Raw genomic sequence first — 27,833 nt, 5'->3', positions numbered from 1 at the left:
TGATCCCAGGGTTACCAAGCATTCACCACCCAAAGCAATCCACATCCCTTGTTTTTGACTGACTTCGGCCACAAGCACTGAAGTTTTCTTACCATGTACAGCATATCACTGGCTGCTGGAGTTACTGATGATCGGAACTTGTTGTGCATTCGAACACAGTCTTTGATAAAATCTTCGTTTTCGATATCTGGCAAAGTATTTGCTGGAGCGGAAGAACTGGAGACCACGGAGAGCATCCAGGCTGTCACAGCAAATGTGACTCGCCTGCTCAGACTGTCTGACATGGTGCCCCAGGGGCTGGAATCCAGAAACACTGTAGGTTCCAAGGGTGTGTGAGTCAGCTTTGCAAAGCACAGCAGACTTCAGCTTTGAGAAAACGGAAAGCAAAACATGAGTTCACCACAAGTTTGCAGAAAACCATTTTTCCATATATGGTTTGTGGCTCATTTTGTGGCCTTAACCCCGTCTTTTCGGTGATTCTCAGTGACAGAGCACCTATTGCAACATGGATTTTTAAGAGACTACACCAGACTTTCATTTGAGTTGGAGGATGTTTCCAAAGGAAATTCTGGAATCTCCAGAAATAATAGTCTCAATTTTTAAAGAGGTTCTGGTGGTGAAATAAAAACATATCTCTTATTTCATTAAATGTCTTGCAAAATACTTAAAAACATTTTTTCTGGAGTCAAATCAGCACACTGTGGTTAGAATATCTGGTAAACATCATCACTGGACCTAGAATTCACTCACAGTGGTGAATGTGATGGGAATGAGTTGATTTTGTTGATCCCCCACCACCAAATGAAAAAAAAAAAGTTATGTAAATTTTTAGAGGCATCTGGCTACTACAACTGCCAATGGATTCCTACTTTTGCAGCCCTTGCTAAACCTCTGTATGCTCTTCCCCCCAGATAACAGTCCAGAGCCTATTTCCTGGCCCTTTGAAGGCAATAATCTCCTTTGAAACTTCAACCTTAGCTTTGTCCATGCTCTGAATTCCTGGCTTTTGACAATCTTGTTCATCTACTGTTGGCCCAAAAGTTCATTCGGGTTTTGCTGCAAGATATTATGGAAAAACCCAAACAAACTTCTTAGCTAATGCAATGTATTGTCATGAAAATAGTGGGACTGCTGCAGGCATGCTAGGGCAATGTTTGTCTCTCAGACACATCCTAAAGCTTGTTTCTCATGCAATCAGATCCTGTGGAGTCAAGTGTGCCCTCTTGCTTACATGGGTGGCTGCAGCCGCTGCCTTGATTGACAAAGCCAGAACGCATATGCTAGGCTCCCCACTTCATCTCCATGCTCCCCAGGCGGGGTCAGCTAGTCTCTAAGTTCACAGGATGTAACACCTCTCCGCGTGATGACAGACTACTCACGTGCTGGATCTTTCATCCTCTCACATGGTTGCTAATACTTTTGAATTCAGCAACTTCCCTACCCCTCCCTGATGATAGGGAGTCCTGCTCTACCCCACGTGATTGCTTTGCAGCTGCAGAAATGGTCTCAAAGCCATAAGTTGCTCTCCCAGACACCCCTTTAGATAACCCAGACTGACTTCTATTTTGTGGTGGTGACTGTCAATGAGATTTCTGGGGAAACATACTAATTGGTGATGCCACAGTTTCTCCTCTGAGATTCCTGAGGCTTCTTCTTTAGCCACAGTAACAATCGGCCCAGGCTGCTGAACTCATAGCTCTTCCTGGAGCTTGTACCCCAGCAGAAGGGAAAATGGCCACTATTCACAGACTTCAGATGTGCTTTTGGACAAGTCATCCTCTTGGCACATTTGGAAATGTGAATTCTTAACCTCTGTAGCTATACTCTTACTGGTAATGGCCATATGCTGGCTTCCTTATTACAAGATATCATCTCCCTTCTAAAACTGCTACTGTTCATGGTTCAGCTCATACCAAGGAAGTGCTATATCTTTAAGAAAATGATCAGGCTAAAGGGGTTGCTAAACATCAAGCTTGGAGAAGGCGATGGCACCCCACTCCAGTACTTTTGCCTGGAAAATCCCTTGGACAGAGGAGCCTGGTAGGCTGCAGTCCATGGGGTCGCTAAGAGTCGGGCACGACTGAACGACTTCACTTTCACTTTTCACTTTCATGCATTGGAGAAGGCAATGGCAGCCCACTCCAGTGTTCTTGCCTGGAGAATCCCAGGGACAGGGGAGCCTGGTGGGCTGCCGTCTATGGGGTCGCACAGAGTCGGACATGACTGAAGTGACTTAGCAGCAGTAGCAGCAAACATCAAGCTCCAAATGGACACCCTTATTCCTTCTCTACCCAATTTAAAAAAATTTTATTAAAAAAATTTTTAATTTTATATTGGAGTAATAGCTGATTAACTATTAATGTTGTGATAATTTCAGGTGGACAGCAAAGGGACTTGACCATTTAAATCACACGGAACAATTGAAGTCCTTACTTCAGATATAGGGTATGTGCGCTCAGTTGTGTCCGACTCTTCACGACCCCATGAATTGTTACCTCCAAGTTCCTCTGTCCATGGAATTTTCCAGGCAAGAATACTGGAGTGGGTTGCCATTTCCTCCTCCAGGGGATCTTCCTTCTATTACCCAGTGATAGAACCCTTGTCTCCTGCAAGTTTCCTATGTTGGCAGGCAGATGCTTTACCACGGAGCCATGGGGGAAGCCCTGGCCGTGTATCCATTCTCCCCCAAACCCCCCTCCCATCCAGGCTGCCACATAATATTGAGCAGAGCTCCCTGTGCTATAGAGTAGGACCTTGCTGATTATCCATTTTAAATACAGTAGCGTGTACATGTCCATCCCAAACCCTAATTATCCCTTCCCCCGACCCTTCCCCGACAACAACCATAGGTTCATTGCTTTTATTCTTTTATTTTTTTCACAGTAGCAAGCGAATAGGATTTATTTTAGAGAAAAAAGTACAAAGCTCTCAGCATGACACTGGGAGGGTGTAAAGTGTCCCCATTTGCTTTATTCTTGACTGATATTATCAACCATTAAGCAAATGTCCCACAGTCTGAAGAAAACAAATGAACACAAAAGGGTGCCAAAAAATTACCAGATGGATACATCAGGTCAAATGGACTTTCTGTAGCCTCTTTTCCTTTAATCTTTTGACTGATATCCCATCAAGTGAGATAAATGTGCAGATGGGGGAGAGATAAGGAACAAAAAAGTTGGTTTTGCCTCGGCATCCATAAAATTTCTGACCAAATTATTTCCCTGTGCACTCCTTGTAAACCTCCCCACACTTCTGAGAAATTCCTGGGATATCCCAGGAAATCCTCCAATGCCACTTCTCCTTTGGGACACTCCAAATGAATTTTATGGGTTTCCCCCAGCTTTAGGCTATTTTCACTATTTTGCTGCCGTCTGCATGTTTCAGGGATGGACTGAATCCTATTTGACTTACATGTGGTAAAGACGTTCATAACTGAGGTTATTCCTCACTGTGGCATTCCTTTATGGATTAAATCAGATTGAGGAGCTAATTTTACAAACATAAACCACTTGCTTGCAAAAACTCTGGGGTACTCTTTAAAATTTCATGCTCCATATCATCCTCAGTTGTCAAGGAGAGTGGAATGTGAAAATCTAGACAAGAAAAAACTTTAGGAAAGATCCAGAAACTGGACTTTAATGGCCAGAATCTGTGCTGATGGCCCTTTTAAAGAGCCAGAATACTCTGAATAGGGCACATGGATTGAACCCTTTTGAAATGGTCTCTGGATACCCAATGTCAATTGGCATCTCTAAACCTTCCACTTCTGGGTTAAGTGAAGATGATGGGAACTTAAGTGAACAATCTGATTAGTTATGATTAGCTATGTTCAAAAATGAGTGTACTTGAGACATATTGCCAACAGGTCACAGGGCTTGACCTCTGCCAACTGACAAGCCTCGCCATTCTTTCAACCAGGAGCCCAAGTGTACATCAAGCTCTTTAGAAGAGAACACGTGGTGTTACCTCCATGGGAAGGACCTTATGAGGTACTAAGAACCACCTACACTGCTCCCCAAAGGAGAACCCTCTTGGATCCACGTAAACCATGCCAAAACAGGCCCAGAACATCCCTCTCAAGACAGCTGGAGGAGACAGATATTCCAGATCAGTTTAAGGATCTCCAGGGCCAATTCCCAGGTCCCAGAAGTAGCCAGCATCATGAAGTGGACAGTTTCCCAAGATCACACATCAAGAAACCTCACTTTCATTTATTTTCCCATCCCTGCTTTTAAGACTCCCTGTATACACCCACTAAAGAGAAAAAACAACAGAAAACCCCATTTTCTTATCAATGAATCCTTTCTCCATGCGTACTAAGCATTTATTGGAAGCCTAGCTGGAGAACGCTTTTCTCTTTCTATCCTATTTGTCCACTAAGTCTCCACTGTGGGCTCATTTTCAACTTGTGTCTTGCTCTTACTAACCCTCTCATAAGGGGGTAAACCTTATGCTAATTTACCGAACCCTGGCCATGTAAACTAATCAGTCTATTGATTATGTCAACGCCCAGGGAGTGCAAAATAGCCTCCACTAGTCTTTGTTCCTACTACTGTGAACACAAAGTGGGCCAAGTACAGAAGGGGGATGAGTGGCCGGGTACGATATCCACAAGAAAACCACCACTCTGCCTCTCTTTAGTGAGTCATTTGGGCCCCAGAAAAACTCCAGAAGCCCAAGGACTGTCCCTTATCCAGATAAAGATAACAGGTGAAAAGCTTTCCTTTTGCTTTGAAAACGAACATGACACTGTCTCTTTCCTGGGTAACCTACCAGGACAAAATCGCAAAGCAAATTGTGTGGTTTGATTCCACAGGTGTAATCTTTGAGTCTCCTAAGGAAGTTGTATGGGACTCTAGCATCTCCCTTTTGGGCACAAATGTCTGTCAAATCACCACATGTCCTGGCTGTCTCAAAAGTCACCTGCCGGACTTCCCTGGCCCAGGGCTAAAACCGCACCGTCAGTGCAGGTGGCCTGGGATGGGAGCTAGATCCTACCTGCCGCAGAAGATCCTGCATTCTGCAAGGAAGATACAAGATCTCTTATGTCACAACTAAGACCCAGCACAACCAAAAAAAAAAAATAAATAAATAAAATAAAGACCCTTGTATACTTTGGGCTACTGCAGCTGTCCCCATGATAAGGCTGCCCCAAACCATAAACTATATTTGGGTGGATCAAAAATCTAAACTTACTTGGTTAGGTGACAAATAAGCTTTATAGCTGCCAAAACCAAACTATCGACCTCTTATATCAGTTATTTTTTTCTTGCTTTCTCTCTCACAGACTGACAGGAGCACATGGAGAATGGAGGTGTTTGGACACTATCAGCTCAGTTCAGTTCAGCCGCTCAGTCGTGTCTGACTCTTTGAGACCCCATGAATCGCAGCATGCCAGGCCTCCCTGTCTATCACCAACTCCCGGAGTTCACCCAAACTCATGTGCATCGAGTCGGTGATGCCATCCAGCCATCTCATCCTCTGTCATCCCCTTCTCCTCCTGCCCCCAATCCCTCCCAGAATCAGAGTCTCTTCCAATGAGTCAACTCTTCGCATTGGAGTTTCAGCTTTAGCGTCAGTCCTTAGCACCACTTAAAATGGTCGCCCACTTCCAACAACACAAGAGAGGACTCTATACATAGACATCACCAGATGGTCAGTACCAGAATCAGATTGATTATATTCTTGGCAGCCAAAGATGGAGAACCTCTATATAAGGTTCTCTATAGGAGAAACTCTATATAAGTCAGTGAAACAAGACTTGGGGCTTACTGTGGCTCAGATCATAAGCTCCTTAATGTAAAATTCAGGCTTAACCTGAAGAAAGTAGGGAAAACAGCTAGGCCACTCAGGTATGACCTAAATCAATTCCTTATGATGATACAGTGGAGGTGATGCATAGATTCAAGGAATTAGATCTCACAGACACATTAAAAAAACTAAGATCATGGCATCTGGCCCCATCACGTCAGGGCAAATAGATGGGGAAACAATGGAAAGAGTGACCGACTTTATTTTCTTGAACTCCAAAATCACTGTGGATGGTGATTGCAGCCATGAAATTAAAAGATGTTTGCTCCTTGGAAGAAAAGCTATAATAAACCTAGATGGTGTATTAAAACCCATTCATCACTTTGCTGACAAAGGTCCATATAGTCAAAACTTTGGTTTTTCCAGTCATCATGTATGGATGTGAGAGTTGGACCATAAGAAAGGCTGAGCACTGAAGAACTGATGCTTTTGAACTGTGGTGCTGGAGAAAACTCTTGAGAGTCCCTTGGACTGCAAGATCAAACCAGTCAATCCTGAAGGAAATCAGTCCTGAATATTCATTAGAATGTTGATGCTGAAGCTCCAATTCTTTGGCCACCTGATGTAAAGAGCTGACTCATTGGAAAAGACCCTAATGCAGGTAAAGATTGAGGGCAGCAGGAGAAGGGGGCAACAGAGGATGAGATGGTTGGATGGCATCATCAACTCAATGAATACGAGTTTAAGTGAACTCAGAGTTTCCTGGTGGCTCAGCTGGTAAAGAATCTGTCTATAATGCAGGAGACCTGGGTTTGATTCCTGGGTTGGGAAGATCCCCTGGAGAAGGCAACAGCTACCCACTCCAGTATTCTGGCCTGGAGAATTCCATGGAGTGAAGAGTCCAGGGGGTCGCAAAGAGTCAGACATGACTGAGCAACTTGCGCCAACGCTCAGAGATAGTGAAGGACAAGGAAGCCTAGCGTGCTGCAGTCCATGGGGTTGCAAGAAGTCAGACATGACTTATTGACTGAACGACAGCAATAACAACCACAGCATGCTAACCTTGTTTGTAAACCACTCGTGTCTTTTTACTGTGACAACCACATGTGTAAAGGTTCCCCCCCAAATGTTCAGGGTGATGTGGGTTTGGATGCCAGGGTCCTTCTGTGACCAAATACTGCACCGCAAATGCCAGCCAAATTATAAACAAAAGTTACTTTGCTCATAAACTTGTGCCAGATAAGCACACTAGCTGAGAAATCACAGAGAATCTGCCATATATCACAATTTCAAGGTCTTTTCAGCACCGAGGATCTTATTCCCAAGCTTTAAAGACTGTACATTGGAAAAAGCAGTCTTAAAAATCTTTTCACAGTAGAAAAAGACTTCAATACTGCTATGCAAACCTTGAAAATACTACACTCAGAAGTTACTAGCTTAGCCTTTGTGGTACTCTAAAATCATCATGCCCTAAATGCACTGATATTCAGCAAGGAGGACCTTGTGCAATCACTGTTGAAAAATAGCGCTTTTTGTGAATCCAGCAGGGCAAATAATATCTAATTTACATGTGCTAAAAGAAGTTTAACAGTTTTTCTGGACAAAGTCCTGAGAGTGTTAATAGCTTCAGTAGGGAAGTCAGAGGTCTCCAGGTGGCAGGAGCAAATTCACTACAAGTGGCAGACAGCTTTTTCTTTTCTCTTCTAATCCTGCATTGTCATGGCGACATCTGGTTCCACCTGAACTGAACTTTGTCTCAAACCTTGAGTTAACCACTGTGCTTTTCTTGGAAATGTTTTCTTAAGCTATATTAATGAACTATGTATTTGCTTGGGAATCTGGTTTCTTCAAGATTCGTGCCAGTCGTTTTGTGGCCAGGGATGACTCATCCTGTGCCCGTGCTATCTCAAAATGCATGTTGTGGGGGAGGGGCCTGGTGTAAATCTCAATTTTGAGGTGTTTCCTTCCTCTAATTAGCAGCTTGCTAGTAGGTATGTAACTCCTTGCTAAAAACTAGCAAGGGGGCACTCTTTTTGTCCCCTTCTGATGTCTATGTCAGAAGGTTTCTCTGTCTCCTATACACTTTAAAAAGACTTTATTACACAGTAAGCTCTGAGCAATCAAGAGCAATCAAGCAATCCTTGTCTCTGGCACTGGATCGAATTCCTGTCCTCCAGAGGCCATGAATCCTGGCATTGCACGTGACTTATAGCAAAAACCTTTCAGTCCCAGCGTTGGGGAACTTATGTAACAGGATGTGGAGAAACGTTGCCCAGTTGGTTCTTTTCTGCTTGTTCAACTTCATTTTCTGTTTGTTTATCTTCAATTTTGCAATAAGGAGTTCATGATCTGAGCTACAGTCACAAAAACAAGACTAGGAGCTGACTGTGGCTAAGATCATGAACTCCTTACTGCAAAATTCAGACTTAAATAGAAGAAAGTAGGGAAAACCGCTATGTCATTCAGGTATGACCTAAATCAAATCCCTTACTATTATACAGTGGAAGCGACAAAATAGATTCAAGGGATTAGATCTGATAGACAGAGTGCCTGAAGAACTATGGATAGAGATTCATAACACTGTACAGGAGGCGGGGACCAAAACCATACCCAAGAAAAAGAAACACAAATAGGCAAAATGGTTGTCTGAGGAAGCCTTACAAATAGCTGAGAAAAGAGAAGGAAATGGCAAAGGAGAAAAGGAAAGATATATCCATCTTAATGCAGAGTTCCAAAGAATAGCAAGAAGAGATAAAAAAGTCTTCTGAAGTGAACAATGCAAAGAAATAGAGGAAAATAGTAGAATGGGAAAGACTAGAGATCTCTTCAAGAAAATCAGAGATACCAAGGGAACATTTCATGCAAAGATGGGCTCAATAAAGGATAGAAATGCTATGGACCTAACAGAAGCAGAAGATATTAAGAAGGAGTGGCAAAAATACACAGATGAACTATACAAAAAAGATCTTCATGACCCAGATAACCACGATGGTGTGATCACTCACCTAGAGCCAGATATCCTAAAGTATGAAGTCCAGTGGGCCTTAGGAGGCATTACTATGAACAATGCTAATGGAGGTGACGGAATTCCAGCTGAGCTATTTCAAATCCTAAAAGATGATGCTGTGAAAGTGCTGCACTCAATATGCCAGCACATTTGGAAAACTCCACAGTGGCCACAGGACTGGAAAAAGTCAGTTTTCATTCAAATCCCAAAGAAGGGCAATGACAAAGAATGTTCAAACTACCATACAATTGCACTCATTTCACATGCTAGCAGAATCATGCTCAAAATCCTTCAAGCTTCAACAATATATGAACCGAGAACTTCCAGATGTATAAGCTGGATTTAGAAAAGGCAGAGGAGAAGGCAATGGCACCCCACTCCAGTACTCTTGCCTGGAAAATCCCATGGATGGAGGAGCCTGGTGGGGCTGCAGTCCATGGGGTCTCGAAGAGTCGGACACGACTGAGCGACTTCACTTTCACTTTTCACTTTCATGCATTGGAGAAGGAAATGGCAACCCACTCCAGTGTTCTTGCCTGGAGAATCCCAGGGACGGGGGAGCCTGGCGGGCTGCCATCTATGGGGTCGCACAGAGTCAGACACGACTGAAGCGACTTAGCAGCAGCAGCAGCAGCAGCAGCAGCAGCAGAGGAACTAGAGATCAAATTGCCAACATCCACTGGATCATAGAAAAAGCAAGAGAATTTCAGAAAAACGTCTACTTCTGCTTCACTGACTATGCTAACACCTTTGACTGTGTGCATGCATGCATGCTAAGTCACTACTGTCATGTCCAACTCTGTGCAACCCTATGGATTGCAGCCTGCTAGGCTCCTCTGTCCATGGAAATTCTCCAGACAAGAATATTGGAGTGAGTTGCCATGCCTTCCTCCAGGGGATCTTCCCTTCCCAGGAATGGAACCCACATCTCTATGTCTCCTGCATTGGCAAGTGGGTTCTTTAGCACTAGCTCTACCTGGAAGCCCCTTTGACTATGTGGATTGCAGGAAACTGTGGACAATTCTTAAAGAGATGGAATACCAGAACACCTTATCTGCCTGCTGAGAAATGTTTATGCAGGTCAAGAAGCAACAGACACAGACATGGAACATAGGACTGGTTCCAAACTGGGAAAAGAGTATGTCAAGGCTATGTACTGTCACCTTGATTATTTGACTTATATGCAGAGTATATCATGAGAAATGCTGGGCTGAATGAAGCCCAAGTTGGAATCAAGATTGCTGGGAGAAATATCAATAACCACAGATATGCACCACCCCAGCGTGGATGACACCACCCTTATGGCAGAAAGTGAAGAACTAAAGAGCCTCTTGATGAAAGTGGAAAAGGAGAGTGAAAAAGTTGGTTTAAAACTCAACATTCAAAAAACTAAGATCATGGTATCCGGTCCCATCACTTCATGGAAAATAGATGGGGAGACAATGGAAACAGTGACAGACTTTATTTTCTTGGGCTCCAAAATCACTGCAGATGGTGACTGTAGCCATGAAATTAAAAGATGCTTGCTCCTTGGAAGAAAAGCTATGACCAACCTAGACAGCATATTTAAAAGCAGAGACGCTATTTTGCCAACAAAGGTCTGTCTAGTCAAAGCTATGGTTTTTCCAGTAGTCATGTATGGATGTGAATATTCAGGGTTCATTTCCTTTAGGATCGACTGGTTTGATCTCCTTGCTGTCCAAGAGACTCAAGAATTTTCTCTAGCACCACAGTTCAAAAGCATCAAATCTTCAGCACTCAGCCTTCTTTATGGTCCAACTGAGCACTGAAGAATTGATACTTTTGAACTGTGGTGTTGGAGAAGACTCTTGAGTATGCCTTGAACTGGAAGGAGATCAAACCAGTCAATCCTAAAGGCAACCAACCCTGAATATTCATTGGAAGGACAGATACTGAAGCTCCAATACTGTGGCCACCTGATGCAAAGAGTTGACTCATTAGAAAAGACTTTGACGCTGGGAAAGATTGAAGGCAGGAGGAGAAGGGGATGATGGAGGATGAGATGGTGAGATAGCATCACTGACTCGATGGACATGAGTTTGAGTATACTCTGGGAGTTGGCGATGGACAGGGAAGCCTGGCGTGCTGCAGTCCATGGGTTTGCAAAGAGTCAGACGTGACTGAGTGACTGAACAACAATATCATTCTAATCTATGTTCTTTTCTTTCTTTGCAATTTTACCAATTTATTACTTACTTTTTTCTGTACAGTCACCAGGTCAGTTTTTTACATATGAAATTATTAAGGAAGTTTCATTAGAGGGAACTGATGGGGTTCCAGGAAGGCTGCCCCAAGATGCATATCTGGCATGCAGATTAATTCATACTGAAAACAAGCAAGGCCCAAAAGACTCAGAAAGAACATTTGACTGTCCTTCTAATTGCCTAGAGACTTTCAGATAGAAGTCCCATTCTAGGAAGGAGTTATCACCATAGATAACTCTTGGTGCTGTTCAGTCACTCAATCATTGTGGACTCTTTGCCACCCCAAGGGCTATAGCATGCCAGGCTTCCCTGTCCTTCACCATCTCCGGGAGCTTGATAAATAACTACAGTATATTGTAAGCTAGGTATGGTAGACAGGAAAGAACATAACAAGGTCTGTTTGATCACTGTCCTCTCTTGAGTCCCACTGTCTCTAGATGGCCCAGCAAACACTTGTTGATCATGCATTAACTCTTTTTGTCTTCATGTGGATTATCTTACTTCTCCTAGAAGTCTTAGACCTCTACCTCCTTCTCCTAGGTCCAAGATGACTTATATACCTCACCTTGCCTTCTATCTTTGTAGTTTCTTATGCTATGTGCATTCCCCATATGTACATATTAAACTTGATTTTGTCCTCTTAATCTGCTTGAACCTGGAATGTCAGGTCCATGAATCAAGGCAAATTGGAAGTGGTCAAACAAGAGATGGCAAGAGTGAATGTCAACATTCTAGGAATCAGCGAACTGAAATGGACTGGAATGGGTGAATTTAACTCAGATGACCATTATATCTACTACTGCAGGCAGGAATCCCTCAGAAGAAATGGAGTAGCCATCATGGTCAACAAAAGAGTCCGAAATGCAGTACTTGGATGCAATCTCAAAAACGACAGAATGATCTCTGTTCGTTTCCAAGGCAAACCATACAATATCACAGTACTCCAAGTCTATGCCCCAACCAGTAATGCTGAAGAAGCTGAGGTTGAATGGTTCTATGAAGACCTACAATACCTTTTAGAACTAACACCCAAAAAAGATGTCCTTTTCATTATAGGGGACTGCAATGCAAAAGTAGGAAGTCAAGAAACACCTGGAGTAACAGGCAAATTTAGCCTTGGAATACGGAATGAAGCAGGGCAAAGACTAATAGAGTTTTGCCAAGAAAATACACTAGTCATAACAAAAACCCTCTTCCAAAAACACAAGAGAAGACTCTATACATGGACATCACCAGATGGTCAACACCGAAATCAGATTGATTATATTCTTTGCTGCCAAAGATGGAGAAGCTCTATGCAGTCAGCAAAAACAAGACCAGGAGCTGACTGTGGCTCAGATCATGAACTCCTTATTGCCAAATTCAGACTTAAATTGAAGAAAGTAGGGAAAACCACTAGACCATTCAGGGATGACCTAAATCAAATCCCTTATGATTATACAGTGGAAGTGAGAAATAGATTTGAGGGACTAGATCTGATAGACAGAGTGCCTGATGAACTATGGATGGAGGTTCATAATGTTGTACAGGAGACAGGGATCAAGACCATCCCCATGGAAAAGAAATGCAAAAAAGCAAAATGGCTGTATGGGGAGGCCTTACAAATAGCTGTGAAAAGAAGAGAAGCGAAAAGCAAAGGAGAAAAGGAAAGATATAAGCATCTGAATGCAGAGTTCCAAAGAATAGCAAGAAGAGATAAGAAAGCCTTCTTCAGCGAACAATGCAAAGAAGTAGAGGAAAACAACAGAATGTGAAAGACTAGGGATCTCTTCAAGAAAATTAGAGATACCAAAGGAACATTTTACACAAAGATGGGCTCAATAAAGGACAGAAATGGTATGGACCTAACAGAAGCAGAAGATATTAAGAAGAGATGGCAAGAATACACAGAAGAACTGTACAAAAAAGATCCTCACGACCTAGATAATCACGATGGTGTGATCACTGACCTAGAGCCAGACATCCTGAAATGTGAAGTCAAGTGGGCCTTAGAAAGCATCACTACAAACAAAGCTAGTGGAGGTGATGGAATTCCAGTTGAGCTATTCCAAATCCTGAAAGATGATGCTGTGAAAGTGCTGCACTCAATATGCCAGCAAATTTGGAAAACTCAGCAGTGGCCACAGGACTGGAAAAAGTCAGTTTTCATTCCAATCCCAAAGAAAGGCAATGCCAAAGAATGCTCAAACTACCACATAATTGCACTCATCTCACACGCTAGTAAGTAATGCTCAAAATTCTCCAAGCCAGGCTTCAGCAATATGTGAACCATGAACTTCCTGATGTTCAAGCAGGTTTTAGAAAAGGCAGAGGAACCAGAGATCAAATTGCCAACATCCACTGGATCATGGAAAAAGCAAGAGAGTTCCAGAAAAACATCTATTTCTGCTTTCTTGACTATGCCAAAGCCTTTGACTGTGTGGATCACAATAAACTGTGGAAAATTCTGAAAGAGATGGGAATACCAGACCATCTGATCTGCCTCTTGAGAAATTTGTATGCAGGTCAAGAAGCAACAGTTAGAACTGGATATGGAACAACAGACTTTTTCCAAATAGGAAAAGGAGTACATCAAGGCTGTATATTATCACCCTGCTTATTTAACTTGGATGCAGAGTACATCATGAGAAACACTGAACTGAAAGAAGCACAAGCTGGAATCAAGATTGCCGGGAGAAATATCAATAACTTCAGATATGCAGATGACACCACCCTTATGGCAGAAAGTGAGGAGGAACTAAGAAGTGTCTTGATGAAAGTGAAAGAGGAGAGTGAAAAAGTTGGCTTAAAGCTCAACATTCAGAAAACGAAGATCATGGCATCTGGCCCCATCACTTCATGGGAAATAGATGGGGAAACAGTGGAAACAGTGTCAGACTTTATTTTTTGGGCTCCAAAATCACTGCAGATGGTGACTGCAGCCATGAAATTAAAAGACCCTTACTCCTTGGAAGGAAAGTTATGACCAACCTAGATAGCATATTCAAAAGCAGAGACATTACTTTGCCAACAAAGGTTCGTCTAATCAAGGCTATGGTTTTTCCAGTGGTCATGTATGGATGTGAGAGTTGGACTGTGAAGAAGGCTGAGCGCCGAAGAATTGATGCTTTTGAACTGTGGTGTTGGAGAAGACTCCTGAGAGTCCCTTGGACTGCAAGGAGATCCAACCAGTCCATTCTGAAAGAGATCAGCCCTGGGATTTCTTTGGAAGGAATGATGCTAAAGCTGAAACTCCAGTACTTTGGCCACCTCATGCGAAGAGTTGACTCATTGGAAAAGACTCTGATGCTGGGAGGGATTGGGGGCAGGAGGAGAAGGGGATGACAGAGGATGAGATGGCTGGATGGCATCACTGACTCGATGGATGTGGTGATGGACAGGGAGGGCTGGCGTGCTGCGATTCATGGGGTCGCAAAGAGTCGGACAAGACTGAGCAACTGAACTGAACTCAACTGAACTGAGAGTGCATCATGTGAAATTCTGGGCTGGATGAAGCTCAAGCTGTAATCAAGATTTCTGGGAAAAATATCAATAACCTCAGATATGCAGATACCCCACCCTTATGGCAGAAAGTGAAGAAGAACTAAAGAGTCTCTTGATGAAAATGAAAGAGGAGAGTGAAAAAGTTGACTTAAAACTCAACATTCAAAAAATGAAGATCATGACATCTGGTCCTGTCACTTCATAGCAAACAGATGGGGAAACAGTGGAAACAGTGACAGACTTTATTTTCTTGGACTCCAAAATCACTGCAGATGGTGACTGCACCCATGAAATTAAGACACTTGCTCCTTGGAAGAAAAGCTATTGCAAACCTAGACAGCATATTAAAAAACAGAGATATTACTTTGCCAAAAAAGGTCCATCTAGTCAAAGCTTTTGTTTTTCCAGTAGTCATGTATGGATGTAAGAATTGGACCATAAAGAAAGCTGAATGCCAAACAATTGATGTTTTTGAACTGTGGTGTTGGAGAAGACTCTTGAGAGTTCCTTGGACTGCAAGAAGACCAAACCAGTCAATCCTAAAGGCAATCAACCCTGAATATTCATTGGAAGGACTGATGCTGAAGCTCCAATACTTTGGCCACCTGATGCAAAGGGTTGACTCATTGGAAAAGTCCCTGATGCTGGGAGAGATCAAAGGTGGGAGGAGAAGGAGATGACAGAGGATGAAATGGTTTGATGGCATCACCGACTGGATGGACATGAGTTTGAGCAAGCCCTGCGAGTTGGTGATGGACAAGAAAGCCTGGTGTGCTGCAGTCCATGGGGTCACAAAGAGCCAGACAGGACTGAGTGGCTCAACTGAATACTGTTAGACCTAATTTCAGTTACTGTCTATTAGGCTGCAATCCACAGGCCTGCAAGCCCTGTACTTGTGCAGCCTCAAGACCAAAGAAAGAGCCCAGAGTTGTACCCAGTCTAAGTTATACTGCTCACTGTTTCTTTTTTGTTGTATACCATATGGCAGGCCAACTTGGGAGACAAGTTGTTGGGGCAAGGAATAGTGACTTCATCTGGAACGCCAGAAAACCAAGATGGTGTGTTTGTGTCTCAAAGAAACATCTTGCCTGAGTTAAAATTCCGGTTTCTTTTATACAAAAAGGGGAGGGAGTAAAGTCAAGCATTTCTTGGTTCCTATCAGCCTCCAGAGGTGATATGTTCATGTCTTCCTGTCTGACAGATGGGCCTGGTCAGGGAGTTTTGTGAGGTAAACAAAGGTATTTTTGCTTAATGCTCATTGCGTGCATTTGTGCTAGTCATTTCAGTTGTGTCTGACTCTTTGTGATCCTATGGACTGTAGCCCTCCATAAAGGTCTGTGTCCATGGGATTCTCCAGGCAAGAATACTGGACTGGGTTGCCATGTCCTGCTTCAGGGATCTTCCGGACCCTGGGATTGAATTCAAGTCTCTTATGTCTCCTGCATTGGCAGCTGGGTTCTTTACCACTAGCGCCACCTGGGAAGCCCCTAATGCTCATTACTTGGAGGCAAAGTTCTCATAGATGGACCCTTATGTATAACTTAAGCTGATAGGCAAAAGCCCTTTGGTGATTAACTTGAAATACAAAACATTTGTCCCTATTACAATTTCCTACTATCAATGCCCATTCCGTCATCTTGTGGGGAAAGGGGCGATAAACTTTCTGTCTAATTGCTGCTGAATGGAAGTAATGAATATTCTTTAGTCTCCTTAGTCTGTTCCTTTTTAGCTACAACTACCTGAAGCAGATGAATCCTCTTGGCACTTAGTTGTCTAATTCATAGTTGAACTTGGGGCTTGAGTTCCAGTTCCCAATACATGTAGTAAATTCCTATGCTATTTAGTTAGACATAAACAAAAAAAATTGATTGACTCTTACTCCAGCTACAGAGAAATTACCACCTACTTCATGTAGATAGGCAGACCTGTTGGAGGCAAACTCATGAAGAGGTTAGTATTGTGCCCAAAGTTTAATATAATAGGCAACTGCTGGGTATCCTACAACAGCGGTCCCCAACCCCCGGGCTATAGACTGGTCCACCACCTTTTAGGAACCAGGTGGCACAGCGTGGGTGAGGGCTGGGCCAGCGAGTGTCTGCAGCTCCCCATCAATTGCATCATCACCTAAACCTACCCCTCCACCCCGATCTGTGGAAAAATCATCTTTCACAAAACTGGTCCCTGGTACCAAAAAGGTTGGGACCACTGTCTTAGAGTGTCTATGGATTCTCTTGCTTGGGCAGACACCTGGAAATGGCCTACCATATAGTATTTCAAAGTGGCTTAATTGAAGCCTGCTTCCTGGACCCACCGATCTGTAGTCAGGCAACTGGGAAGGCCTCATCCCAAGTTACTTTAGTCTGGACATGTTTTAGAGATGTTCCTTTTTAAATGTATAATTCAGTTTCATAGCTCTTCCTGTTGATTGTGGTCTCTGGGATGAAAGTAGTTTCAATGCCTTAACCCCAATCAGGGGATAATTTCTCTTGAAAAGTGAAAGTGAAGTTGCTCAGTCATGTCTGACTCTTTGTGACCCCTTGGACGGTACCCAGGTCTCCCGCATTGCAGGCAGACGTTTTAACCTCTGAGCCACCAGGGAAGCCCAAATTTCTCTTCAGAGGACTTTAATGACTTCAGACTTTCTGTCCAGTGGGATATGCTTCTCACTATCCAAAAAAAGGGTTTCCCTGGTAGCTCAGCTGTTAAAGAATCCACCAGCAATGAAGAAGACCCTGGTTGGATTCCTGGGTCAGGAAGATCCCCTAGGGAAGGCATAGACTACCCACTCTAGTATTCTTGGTCTTCCCTGGAGGAGGGTGCTTCAGATCATAAAGAATCCACAATACAGGAGTTCTGGGTTCGATCCCTGGGTTGGGAAGATCCCCTGGGCATGGCAACCCACTCTGGTATTCTTGCCTGGAGAATTCCCATGGATAGAGGAGCCTGGCAGGCTACAGTCCATGGGGTCACAAAGAGTCGGACACAACTCAACCATAAAGCACACACACACATTCTGAACAAGAATCCACAAACACTAGAAGGTTATCCAAAATTTCCTGCAGCTCAAAGCATTTGAGTAAAGTCTATTTTCCAGTCCTTGGTGGGGCAGTTTCCTCTGTGTTGAGTTCCCACCTTGGGAGGTTCTAAAGCAATTCTGGGGTTATTTTTAGACTCTGATGTCAAGCTGTCCTGATGGAAGACATCAGGAAGGACAACGGGCTCTTTCTCTGTAAGTTTTAAGTTGGGCTCCTATGGGGAATTGGTGTCTCAAGTCTAAGGAAGCTCCCAGGCTTCTTCCCTTCAGGTTCCTGTTTCTGCCACAGGAGAGGCTTTTATTGTTTCTATGTTAGCTTAGAGGCAATCTCGGAGAAGGCAATGGCACCCCACTCCAGTACTCTTGCCTGGAAAATCCCATGGACAGAGGAGCCTGGTAGACTGCAGTCCATGGGTTCGCAAAGAGTCGGACATGACTGAACGACTTCCTTTTCACTTTTCACTTTTACGCATTGGAGAAGGAAATGGCAAGCCACTCCAGTGTTCTTGCCTGGAGAATCCCAGGGACGGAGGAGCCTGGTGGGCTGCTGTCTATGGGGTCGCACAGAGTCAGACATGACTGAAGTGACTTAGCAGCAGCAGCAGCAGCAACATGGGAAAGGCATGTCCATTTCTATTTGTAGTTTTAGCTGATTTTTAGGAACCAACTGGAGACTTTCTTCCTGGAAATGTCTCACTCTGGGATAAGAACAGGTTTGGTTTTGTTTTTTTCCTGTTCTTTTCCTCCATGTGACATCAATAAATATTTTAAATATCACAGAACTAAATTGAGTGTATATGAAGAAACATGCTTTCTGGGTGGCTCAGTGAAAAGAATCCGCAAGCAATGCAGGAGATGTGGGTTCAATTCCTGGGTTGGAAGATACCCTGGAGGAGGAAATGGCAACCCGCTCCAGTATTCTTGCTGGGAAAACCCCATGGACAGAGGAGGCTAGCAGGCTACAGTACCTAGGGTCACAAAGAATCGGACACAACTGAGCGACTGACATGAACGCATGGAGAAAGCATACTAAACAAAATAAAATGAAAACCTCAAAAGGACCTAAAGGACCACAGTCAAACAGAAAATCCTAAATAAACCCTCAACTTTGGTCTTGGGTTTTACAGATACCAATGACACGGGAAACCATAAGCAACATAAATAACTGAGCAAGAAGATCAGTACGCATCCCACAGGGTCCTCACATAATCCTGCCCAAACCACTTGTAGAGATCCTAACAAGTACTGTGGTCACACGTTGTTATTATACAATATAGCATCTTCATCTCACCCATGTTCACAGCTGTAATCAGGTCACTTATCCAAAATGTGCCTTAGAAGGCTTTCTTTAGAGATCACAGAAACATTATCTGTTTTCAAAGACAGAAATTCAAGACAGACAAAACACAAACTGCACACACAAATCCTAGCATCCAAAGAAACAGATAAACCAGGTCACAAACCGAGCTGTAAAAGTCCAGCAACTCTTTCCACTCTCTAACAGGATACCCAACTCAAGTAAAGGCAGTCTGAAGAAAAAGGCCCAAATGGAGAGGAAATAAAATCTCTATCTGTAAACACCCGAGTGACCTGCCCTTCTGTATGAAGCCTGTGGCCGCTCCCGTATGCTGATTCCTTATTCCACCTGCCAGGGACTTCCCTGGCAGTGCAGTGGTTAAGACTCCGTGCTTCCAGTGCTGAGGGCATGGGCTCGTTCCCTGGTTGGGGAACTAAGATCCTGCATGCCTCATGGCATGACCAAAAAACTAATAAATGAGGGAACTAAAGTTTAAAGAGATACCACTGCCCTGTTCCCGCTGCCAAATGTGGGTTCAGCCAGTGCTGCTTTGGGGAATTTTGAAGATGAGATCCTCAGGATAGGAGGTCCTGGCATCTGCTAGGACCTTACCAGAAAATTCCCAAGCCAGGCTGGCTAGCCAAGGAGTAGCAAGGATTCTGGCTGGCTATACCAACATTTGTTACCTAGTCCAAGGTCGTACTGCTTGTCACAGAACAGGGCAAAAAAATCAAAAGAGGAACTGTTAGTGCAAGGAATGGTGACTTTATTTGGAGAACCAGCAGAGAGAAAATGGTGAGCTCCTGTCTCACAGGACCGTCTTGCCTGAGTTAGAATTCAGACCTCTTTCTGCTGAAAGGCGGGGGAGTGAAGTCGAGCATTTCCTAGTTCCCACCAGCCTCCGGAGGGAGTGTGTTCATTTCTTTGCACCTGCAGTCATTCACAGCTGGGCCTGGCCATGATGTTTTCTGAGAGGCAAAGTTCCCAGAGGCGGGCTATTTTGTATAATTCAAGCTGATAAGCAACATTACTTTCATGATTATCTTGAAATAGCAAACAAGATTTCTTCCTTATTTCAGAGTCAGTGACAGAGACATTCTTTAAAGGGGGATCTTACATGTCTGAAGCAAAATCCTGGAGCAATACTCCACCCTGTGTGACAGACAGAAGGCAAGACATGGCAGTCTTTGCTATGGGATGGTGAGGGATTGGTGGGAGGAGGAGAAGTTACCAGTTATAAAGGGAACTGACCTCAGGTTGGCTCTTTGGTTACCAGGGAAACCAGCAGAGGAGCACCTCTTTTTGTCCTTTGGATAAGGTATTCCTAACCTTTAGAGCTATCATAGTCTGGGCCTGGGGCAAATACGTAGGCATGCACTGATTAGGATCTAGCAGCCAGAGGAAAGATCAGTCCTGTGAGTAGGGTGAAGGTAAAGCAGAGACTGATAGAGCAGGGGATGTACAGAGAGCAAGTGAACAACCATCTAGGGAGAATTGATCAGATATTATCATAAACATGTGTCACCGAAAAAACAAAATACCCTCCAAATTCCATTATAATGCACTCAAAGTCTTTTGTCATTTACAGAAAGTTACTGTTTTACTCAGGTGCTTTTGTAAAAGTGTTTCTGCAAAAATATTTCATCTTCAGAGAAATTCATGGAAAGGATTTTGACAGGTACTGGCTTCTGTGAAGCTTAAGATCATAAAATTAAATTGGGTTAAACTTGCCAGAACTAATGAAAAAACTAGATTCAAGCAGAACAAGTATTAATTACATTCAGACTGAGCAAACTGGGAGGACGATTATAATTTTTATGACATTTTGTTTTAAACTTTGCCAGTTCTTTTATATTATGCTTTTCCAAAGTTAAGGAAACTTCTCTCAAGCTATCTATGTCTTGCAGCATTTTGGTAAAGTATACCCTAGTAAACAAAGATGAAATATTTACTTTTTCTCTCTACCTGATCCCTCTTGAATTTGGAAACCCTTAAGTATTCTTTTCATGGCAATAGAGTTAAGTTATTTGCATAAGTTCATTAAGCATCTGGTCTTTTCTAACAGGACACAGTTGGAAATATTTGCTGTATTACTGACAAGGACAAAGTAAAGGGACAAAGTAGGTGATTAGTTAATCCCATCAGGGGCCTATAAGTAGAAAAGTTTACCTGTAAGTTAAACGATGGCTCGAGAGAGCAGGCTTGCTTTACCACACAACCAAGCGGGCTTGCTTAGCAACGAAACCACGCAAAGGAAGCATGAGACGTGACCCCAAACAATAACGCAATGGTGGCATGACCCACATCCTGCCCAGTGAGCTCAGTAAGTTAATGATCCCTGGGACATGCTCTCTGCACACATGATAAACGATACTTTGTGGACCTAACTTCAACATGTGCGGAAAAGAAAACGCCTCTGCTCAATCAGGAGGAGGAGCTGTTAATGAAAGCATGACTTCTACTCAAGAAAGACAAAGAAAAAAAAAAGACAAAGAAGGCCTCCTCCCCTCCCCACTTTTCCTTTGATTATAAAACTATAGCCTGGTAAGTTCTTAGGGCGTGGCAGTTGTAAACCTCACAAGCATTCTGCTCTAATAAATCACTTCTTATCTATCACTTTGCCTCCCTCTGATTTCTTTTCTGCACTGAGACATAAAGGACCACAGTACCAGAACTTTTCAGAGCCCCTGAAATGACCCAAGTGGTTTAATTACCAAGGGTTTGACTGGATTGTCATACTCGAGAGAGAGAAGCATAAACTCAGATATGACCAGACAGCTTTAAGGAATTGAGGTTAGCTTTATGGAGCCAATAAAGTGACTCAGAGGTTAAAGCGTCTGCCTGCAATGAGGGAGACCTGGGTTTGATCCCTGGGTTGGAAAGATCCCCTGGAGAAGGAAATGGCAACCCACTCCAGTATTCTTGCCTGGGAAATCCCATGGAGAGAGGAGCCTGGTAGGCTGCAGTCCACGGTGTCGCAAAGAGTAGGACACAACTGAATGACTTCACTTTCACTTTCACTTATGGAGCCAATAAAGCTTCTTGGAAAAGTCAACCCAGCACCTTGCTTCAGCAAAGCAGTCTTAAAAAGATCTTATATAGTCATTATAAATTATCAGGCTAACTTTAGTGAAAACAAATTAGTTTTACTAGGATTATTTTTGATAAAAAATGGGGATGATAGTATAGAGAAAATTTATGTTTGTATCTTTCTATTAGATTCTAATCCTGTTAATTTTGTCTTTGAGACTTTGTATGTACCTGTAAACTGGACTGAATCTTGAATTCTAATTTCCTCAGATGTCTGGATTCTCCAAACTAATGGTTCTGAATTTTCCCCCACACTTCTGATTTGGAACCTGTAAGAACAAAGACTGCTCTTGATCTCCTTGAAAGGGACCATACCAAGCCCTCCCCCACTACCTAGGTGGCGACCAGACTTCAGGGGCTTGAGCCTTGGGTACACATTTCAAGAGAAAGACTTCATTTGACATCTGCTCTCATACAAATCGGAGAAGGCAATGGTACCCCACTCCAGTACTGTTGCCTCGAAAATCCCATGGACGGAGGAGCCTGGTAGGCTGCAGTCCATGGGGTCGCAAAGAGTCGGACACGACTGCGCGACTTCACTTTCACTTTTCACTTTCATGCATTGGAGAAGGAAATGGCAACCCACTCCATTGTTCTTGCCTGGAGAATCCCAGGGACGGGGAAGCCTGGTGGGCTGCCCTCTATGGGGTCGCACAGAGTCGGACATGACTGAAGCGACTTAGCAGCAGCAGCTGGTACAAATGTTGGAGACCAACAGATCAAATTGATTAGGGAGAGAGGCAGCTGACAACAATGTAGACTGCTTCCTCCCAAGGTACCAGTGTTTTCTTCCTCAAGCAGAGCAAACCATATCAAATTAGATTAGTAACTCACACTTCACTGTCAGTTGCCCACAACTGCCTTACATAAGACCACACAGCTCTGCAAAGTCAACTTGCAATAAACCCTTGAAAGTGAAAGTGAAGTCACTCAGTCGTGTCCGACTCTTTGCAACCCCATGGACTGTAGCCCACCAGGTTCCTCCGTCCATGGGATTTTCCAGGCAAGAATACTGGAGTGGGTTGCCATTTCCTTCTCCAGGAAATCTTCCGGACCCAGGGATTGAACCCAGGTCTCCCGCATTGTAGGCAGACGCTTTGCTGTCTGAGCCACCAGGGAAGTTTGCCACAAACACCTGTCATCAGAGTTTGACTTTCTGCACTGCGGACACCCCAGCACATCGCTCGATTATGATTTCTACCTACGATCTTTCCTATCTCAGTTATGCTACAGCCGAGGCCCCCAAATTCTCAGGTCAAGATCTAGGAGTCACCCTTGAAATACACCCAGAGTTCAACCACTTCTCACCCGTCAATCTTTACCTCTCACCTGGAATATGGTGATGATCTCCCCAGCAGTCTGCTTGCTTCCTCCCCTGCCCCTGCATTATGTTCTCCTTCCAGCAGTCAGAATTGTCCTTTTATGGTTTAGGTCAGTTATATATCAACCCTCTGATCACTTGGAGATGAGTAACACGTGGGAGCTGCTTCCGCATTGTTCCCATTTTTACTGGCAGTGTGGCACCAGACATGTACAGCTTCTGGGGGTGCAGTTTAGCAGTAGCTTTCCTGACAGCCAGCAGCTGTAGAAAAATCCTGTTGCTAGCATTTCTTACACAGAATCAGCCAGATCTGGACATTGCTCTAGGACTGTTTTTACAGCACCCTCGTCCATTCTGTCAGCTACATTATTTGCTGTAATAAATACTTTCTCTGCCTAATCTTGTCGGAGTGGCTTATTCTGTATCCGTCAAAGAATCCTGACTCTTTTTCGGCAGTGCCTAGTGGCTTGTGGGATCTTAGCTTCCCAAACAGGGCTTGAATCCAGGCCATGGGCAGTGAAAGCCCTAACTACTGAACCACAGAGAATTCCCAGGAATCTTGGCTTTTTGAAAAGGAAAACCAACACCTATCAGTCCGCCTCAGAAGAGGCCCTCCAGCTGTTACCCTTTTGGTGTACTTCTTCCAGTGTTTTGTGTTCATATAGATACATTCACATACATATATATGTTTTTTTAATGTATATGTAAAATACACATTCAGATATTTGTTAAATGTGGGCATAATTTTGATTCTGGGAAAAACTGAGGGTCAGAAGGAAAGGGTACAACAGAAGATTAGATGGTTGGATGGCATCACTGACTCAATGGACATGAGTTTGAGCAAGCTCCGGGAGATAGAGAAGGACAGGGAGGCCTGGCATGCTGCAGTCCATCGGGTCGCAAAGAGTCGGACATGACTTAGTGACTGAACAACAACAACATATGCAGAAATTTGTTAAATGTGGGCATAATTTCATGCAATTTAGTATATTGTTTTTTTTTTTCTCTACTTACCACTATTTCATAAGTGTATTTTTGGTCATTATGACTTTTCATAAAGATTTTGAGGGCTGTACAATGTTTCCTCAAATCATTCTGAGTGCCTCATAACATTACATAACAAATTATTGTTAGGCATTCAGATTCTTTTCTGTTTTTCTTTATTATAAATAATGTTGCTGTGGATATCTTTATATATAAGCCATACATAGTAGGATTGATTCATAGAAATAGAATTACTGAGTAACAAGATATGAGTGTTTTTAAGATTGCACATAGAGAATGTCCAATTACCCTCAGAACTTGTACTAATTTGCACTTCCATCATTATCATACGGACATTAAGACCATATAGTATCTTTATAATTTATTTATTTTTTATCGAAGGATAATTGCTTTGTAGAATTTTGCTGTTTTCTGTCCAACCTCAGCATGAATCAACCATAGGTATACATATATCCCCTCCCTTTTGAACTTCCTTCTCATGTCCCTCCCCATCCCACCCCTCTAGGTTGATACAGAGCCCCTGTTTGAGTTTCCTGAGCCATACAGCCAATTCCCATTGGCTATCTATTTTACATATGGTAATGTAAGTTTCCATATTACTCTCTGCATACATCTCACCCTCTCCTCCCCTCTCCCCATGTCCATAAGTCTGTTCTCTATGTCTGTTTCTCCATTGCTGCCGTGTAAATAAATTCTTCAGTACCATTTTTCTAGATTCTGTATATATGCATTAGAATATGATATTCATCTTTCTCTTTCTGACTTGCTTCACTCTGTATAATAGTTCTAGGTTCATCCACCTCATTAGAACCAACTCAAAGGTGTTCCTTTTTATGGCTGAGTAATATTCCATCTTGAAGAAGGCAATGGCACCCCACTCCAGTACTCTTGCCTGGAAAATCCCATGGATGGAGGAGCCTGGAAGGCTGCAGTCCATGGGATCGCTGAGGATCAGATACGACTGAGCGTCTTCACTTTCACTTTTCACTTGCATGCATTGGAGAAGGAAATGGCAATCCACTCCAGTGTTCTTGCCTGGAGAATCCCAGGGACGGGGGAGCCTGGTGGGCTGCTGTCCGTGGGGTCACACAGAGTTGGACGTGACTGAAGTGACTTAGCAGCAGCAATATTCCATCTGTGTATATGTACCACAACTTCTTTATCCATTCATCTGTTGATGGACATCTGGTTGCTTCCATGTTCTAGCTATTGTAAATAGTACTGCAGAGAACAGTGGATACATGTGTCTTTTTCAATTTTGGTGTCCTCAGGGTATTTGCCTATGAGTAGGATTGTTGGGTCATATAGTGGTTTTGTTCCTAGTTTTTTAAGGAATCGCCATACTATCTTCCATAGTGGCTGTATCAATTTACATTCGCACCAACGGGGCAAGAGAGTTCCCTTTTCTCCACACCCTCTCCAGAATTTATTGTTTGTAGACTTTTTGATGATGGCTGTTCTGACAGATGTGAGGTGATATCTCATTGTAGTTTTGATTTGCCTTTCTCTAATAATGAGCGACATTGAACATCTTTTCATGTGTTTGTTAGCCATCTGTTTATCTTCTTTGGAGAAATGTCTGTTTAGATCTTTTTCCCACTTTTGATTGGGTTGTTTTTCTGGCATTGAGTTGTATGAGGCTGCTGGTATATTTTGGAAATTAATCCTTTGTCAGTTGTTTCATTTGCAATGATTTTCTCCCATTCTGAGGGTTGTCTTTTCACCTTGCTTACAGTTTTCTTTGCTGTGCAAAATCTTTTACATTTAGTCAGGTCCCACTTACTTACTTTTGGTTTTATTTCTGTTACTGTAGGAGGTGGGTCATAGAGGATCTTTGATTTATGTCATCAAGTGTCCTGCCTATGTTTTCCTCTAAGAGTTTTATAGCTTCTGGTCTTACATTTGTATCTTTCATCCATTTTGAGTTTATCATTGTGTATGGTGTTAGGAAGTGTTCCAATTTCATTCTTTTACATGTAGCTGACCAGTTATCCCAGCATCATTTATTGAAGAGGCTGTCTTTGCCCCATTGTATGTTCTTGACTCCTCAGTCAAAAATAAGGTACCTGTAGGTGCATGGGTTTATTTCTGGGCTTTCTATCTTGTTCCATTGGTCTATATTTCTGTTTTTGTGCCAGAAGCATACTGTTTTGATTACTGTAGCTTTGCAGTATCGTCTGAAGTCAGGAAGCTTGACTCCTCCAGCTCTATTCCTCTTTCTCAAGACTGCTTTTTTCTATTTGGCGTCTTCTTTGCTTCTGTATGAATTGTGAATTTTTTTGTCTAGTTCTGTGAAAAATGTCATTGGTAATTTGATAGGGATCACACCTGACCTGCCTCTTGAGAAATCTGTATGCAGGTCAGGAAGCAACAGTTAGAACTGGACATGGAACAACAGACTGGTTCCAAATAGGAAAAGGAGTATGTCAAGGCTGTATATTATCACCCTGCTTATTTAACTTATATGCAGAGTATATCATGAGAAACGCTGGACTGGAAGAAGCACAAGCTGGAATCAAGATTGCTGGGAGAAATATCAATAACCTCAGATATGCAGATGACACCATCCATATGGCAGAAGAGCCATGGCTGCGCGGGCGCAGGAGGGCCTAGAGGAGCTATCCCACATTGAAGGTCAGGAAGGGCAGTGGTGAGGAGATACCCCTTGTCCAAGGTAAGAAGCAATGGCTGCGCTTTGCTAGAGCAGCCGTGAAGAGATACCCCACGCCCAAGGTAAGAGAAACCCAAGTAAGATGGTAGGTGTTGCAAGAGGGCATCAGAGGGCAAACACACTGAAACCATACTCACAGAAAACTAGTCCATCTAATCACACTAGGACCACAGCCTTGTCTAACTCAATGAAACTAAGCCATGCCTGTGGGGAACCCAAGATGGGCGGGTCATGGTGGAGAGATTTGACAGAATGTGGTCCACTGGAGAAGGGAAAGGCAAACCACTTCAGTATTCTTGCCTTGAGAACCCCATGAACAGTATGAAAAGGCAAAATGACAGGATACTGAAAGAGAAACTCCCCAGGTCAGTAGGTGCCCAAAATGCTACTGGAGATCAGTGGAGAAATAACTCCAGAAAGAATGAAGGGATGGAGCCAAAGAAAAAACAATACCCAGTTGTGGTTGTGACTGGTGACAGAAGCAAGGTCTGATGCTGTAAAGAGCAATATTGCATAGGAACCTGGAATGTCAGGTCCATGAATCAAGGCAAATTGGAAGTGGTCGAACAAGAGATGGCAAGAGTGAATGTCAACATTCTAGGAATCAGCGAACTGAAATGGACTGGAATGGGTGAATTTAACTCAGATGACCATTATATCTACCACTGTGGGCAAGAATCCCTCAGAAGAAATGGAGTGGCCATCATGGTCAACAAAAGAGTCCGAAATGCAGTACTTGGATGCAATCTCAAAAACGACAGAATGATCTCTCTTCGTTTCCAAGACAAACCATTCAATATCACAGTACTCCAAGTCTATGCCCCAACCAGTAATGCTGAAGAAGCTGAAGTTGAACGGTTCTATGAAAACCTACAATACCTTTTAGAACTAACACCCAAAAAAGATGTCCTTTTCATTATAGGAGACTGGAATGCAAAAGTAGGAAGTC

The 27,833-nt window shown here is 43.2% G+C and overlaps 1 protein-coding gene across 3 annotated transcripts in view; it reads right to left on the bottom strand.

Moving 5' to 3' along the window:
- Positions 1–23,334, bottom strand: part of GLIPR1 (GLI pathogenesis related 1) — a 69,351-nt gene extending 46,017 nt beyond the window's left edge. Inside the window, exons 1-2 of one of the 3 annotated variants that reach the window (XM_019960198.2) lie at positions 23,217–23,334; positions 93–366 (exon numbers count right to left, since the gene is read on the bottom strand). In XM_019960198.2, coding sequence (XP_019815757.1) covers positions 93–284 — 192 coding nt within the window. In that variant the 5' untranslated portion in view covers positions 285–366; positions 23,217–23,334. Of the gene's footprint in view, positions 1–92; positions 367–20,966; positions 21,054–23,216 lie in introns of those variants that run through there. The other 2 variants (XM_019960197.2, XM_019960199.2) reach the window with 2 other exon arrangements.
- Positions 23,335–27,833: the final 4,499 nt, after the last annotated feature.

Source organism: Bos indicus, chromosome 5 (assembly GCF_029378745.1).
Source record: "Bos indicus isolate NIAB-ARS_2022 breed Sahiwal x Tharparkar chromosome 5, NIAB-ARS_B.indTharparkar_mat_pri_1.0, whole genome shotgun sequence".
Taxonomy (NCBI): Eukaryota; Metazoa; Chordata; class Mammalia; order Artiodactyla; family Bovidae; genus Bos; species Bos indicus.
This window is presented reverse-complemented; position numbering and strand designations above follow the sequence as displayed.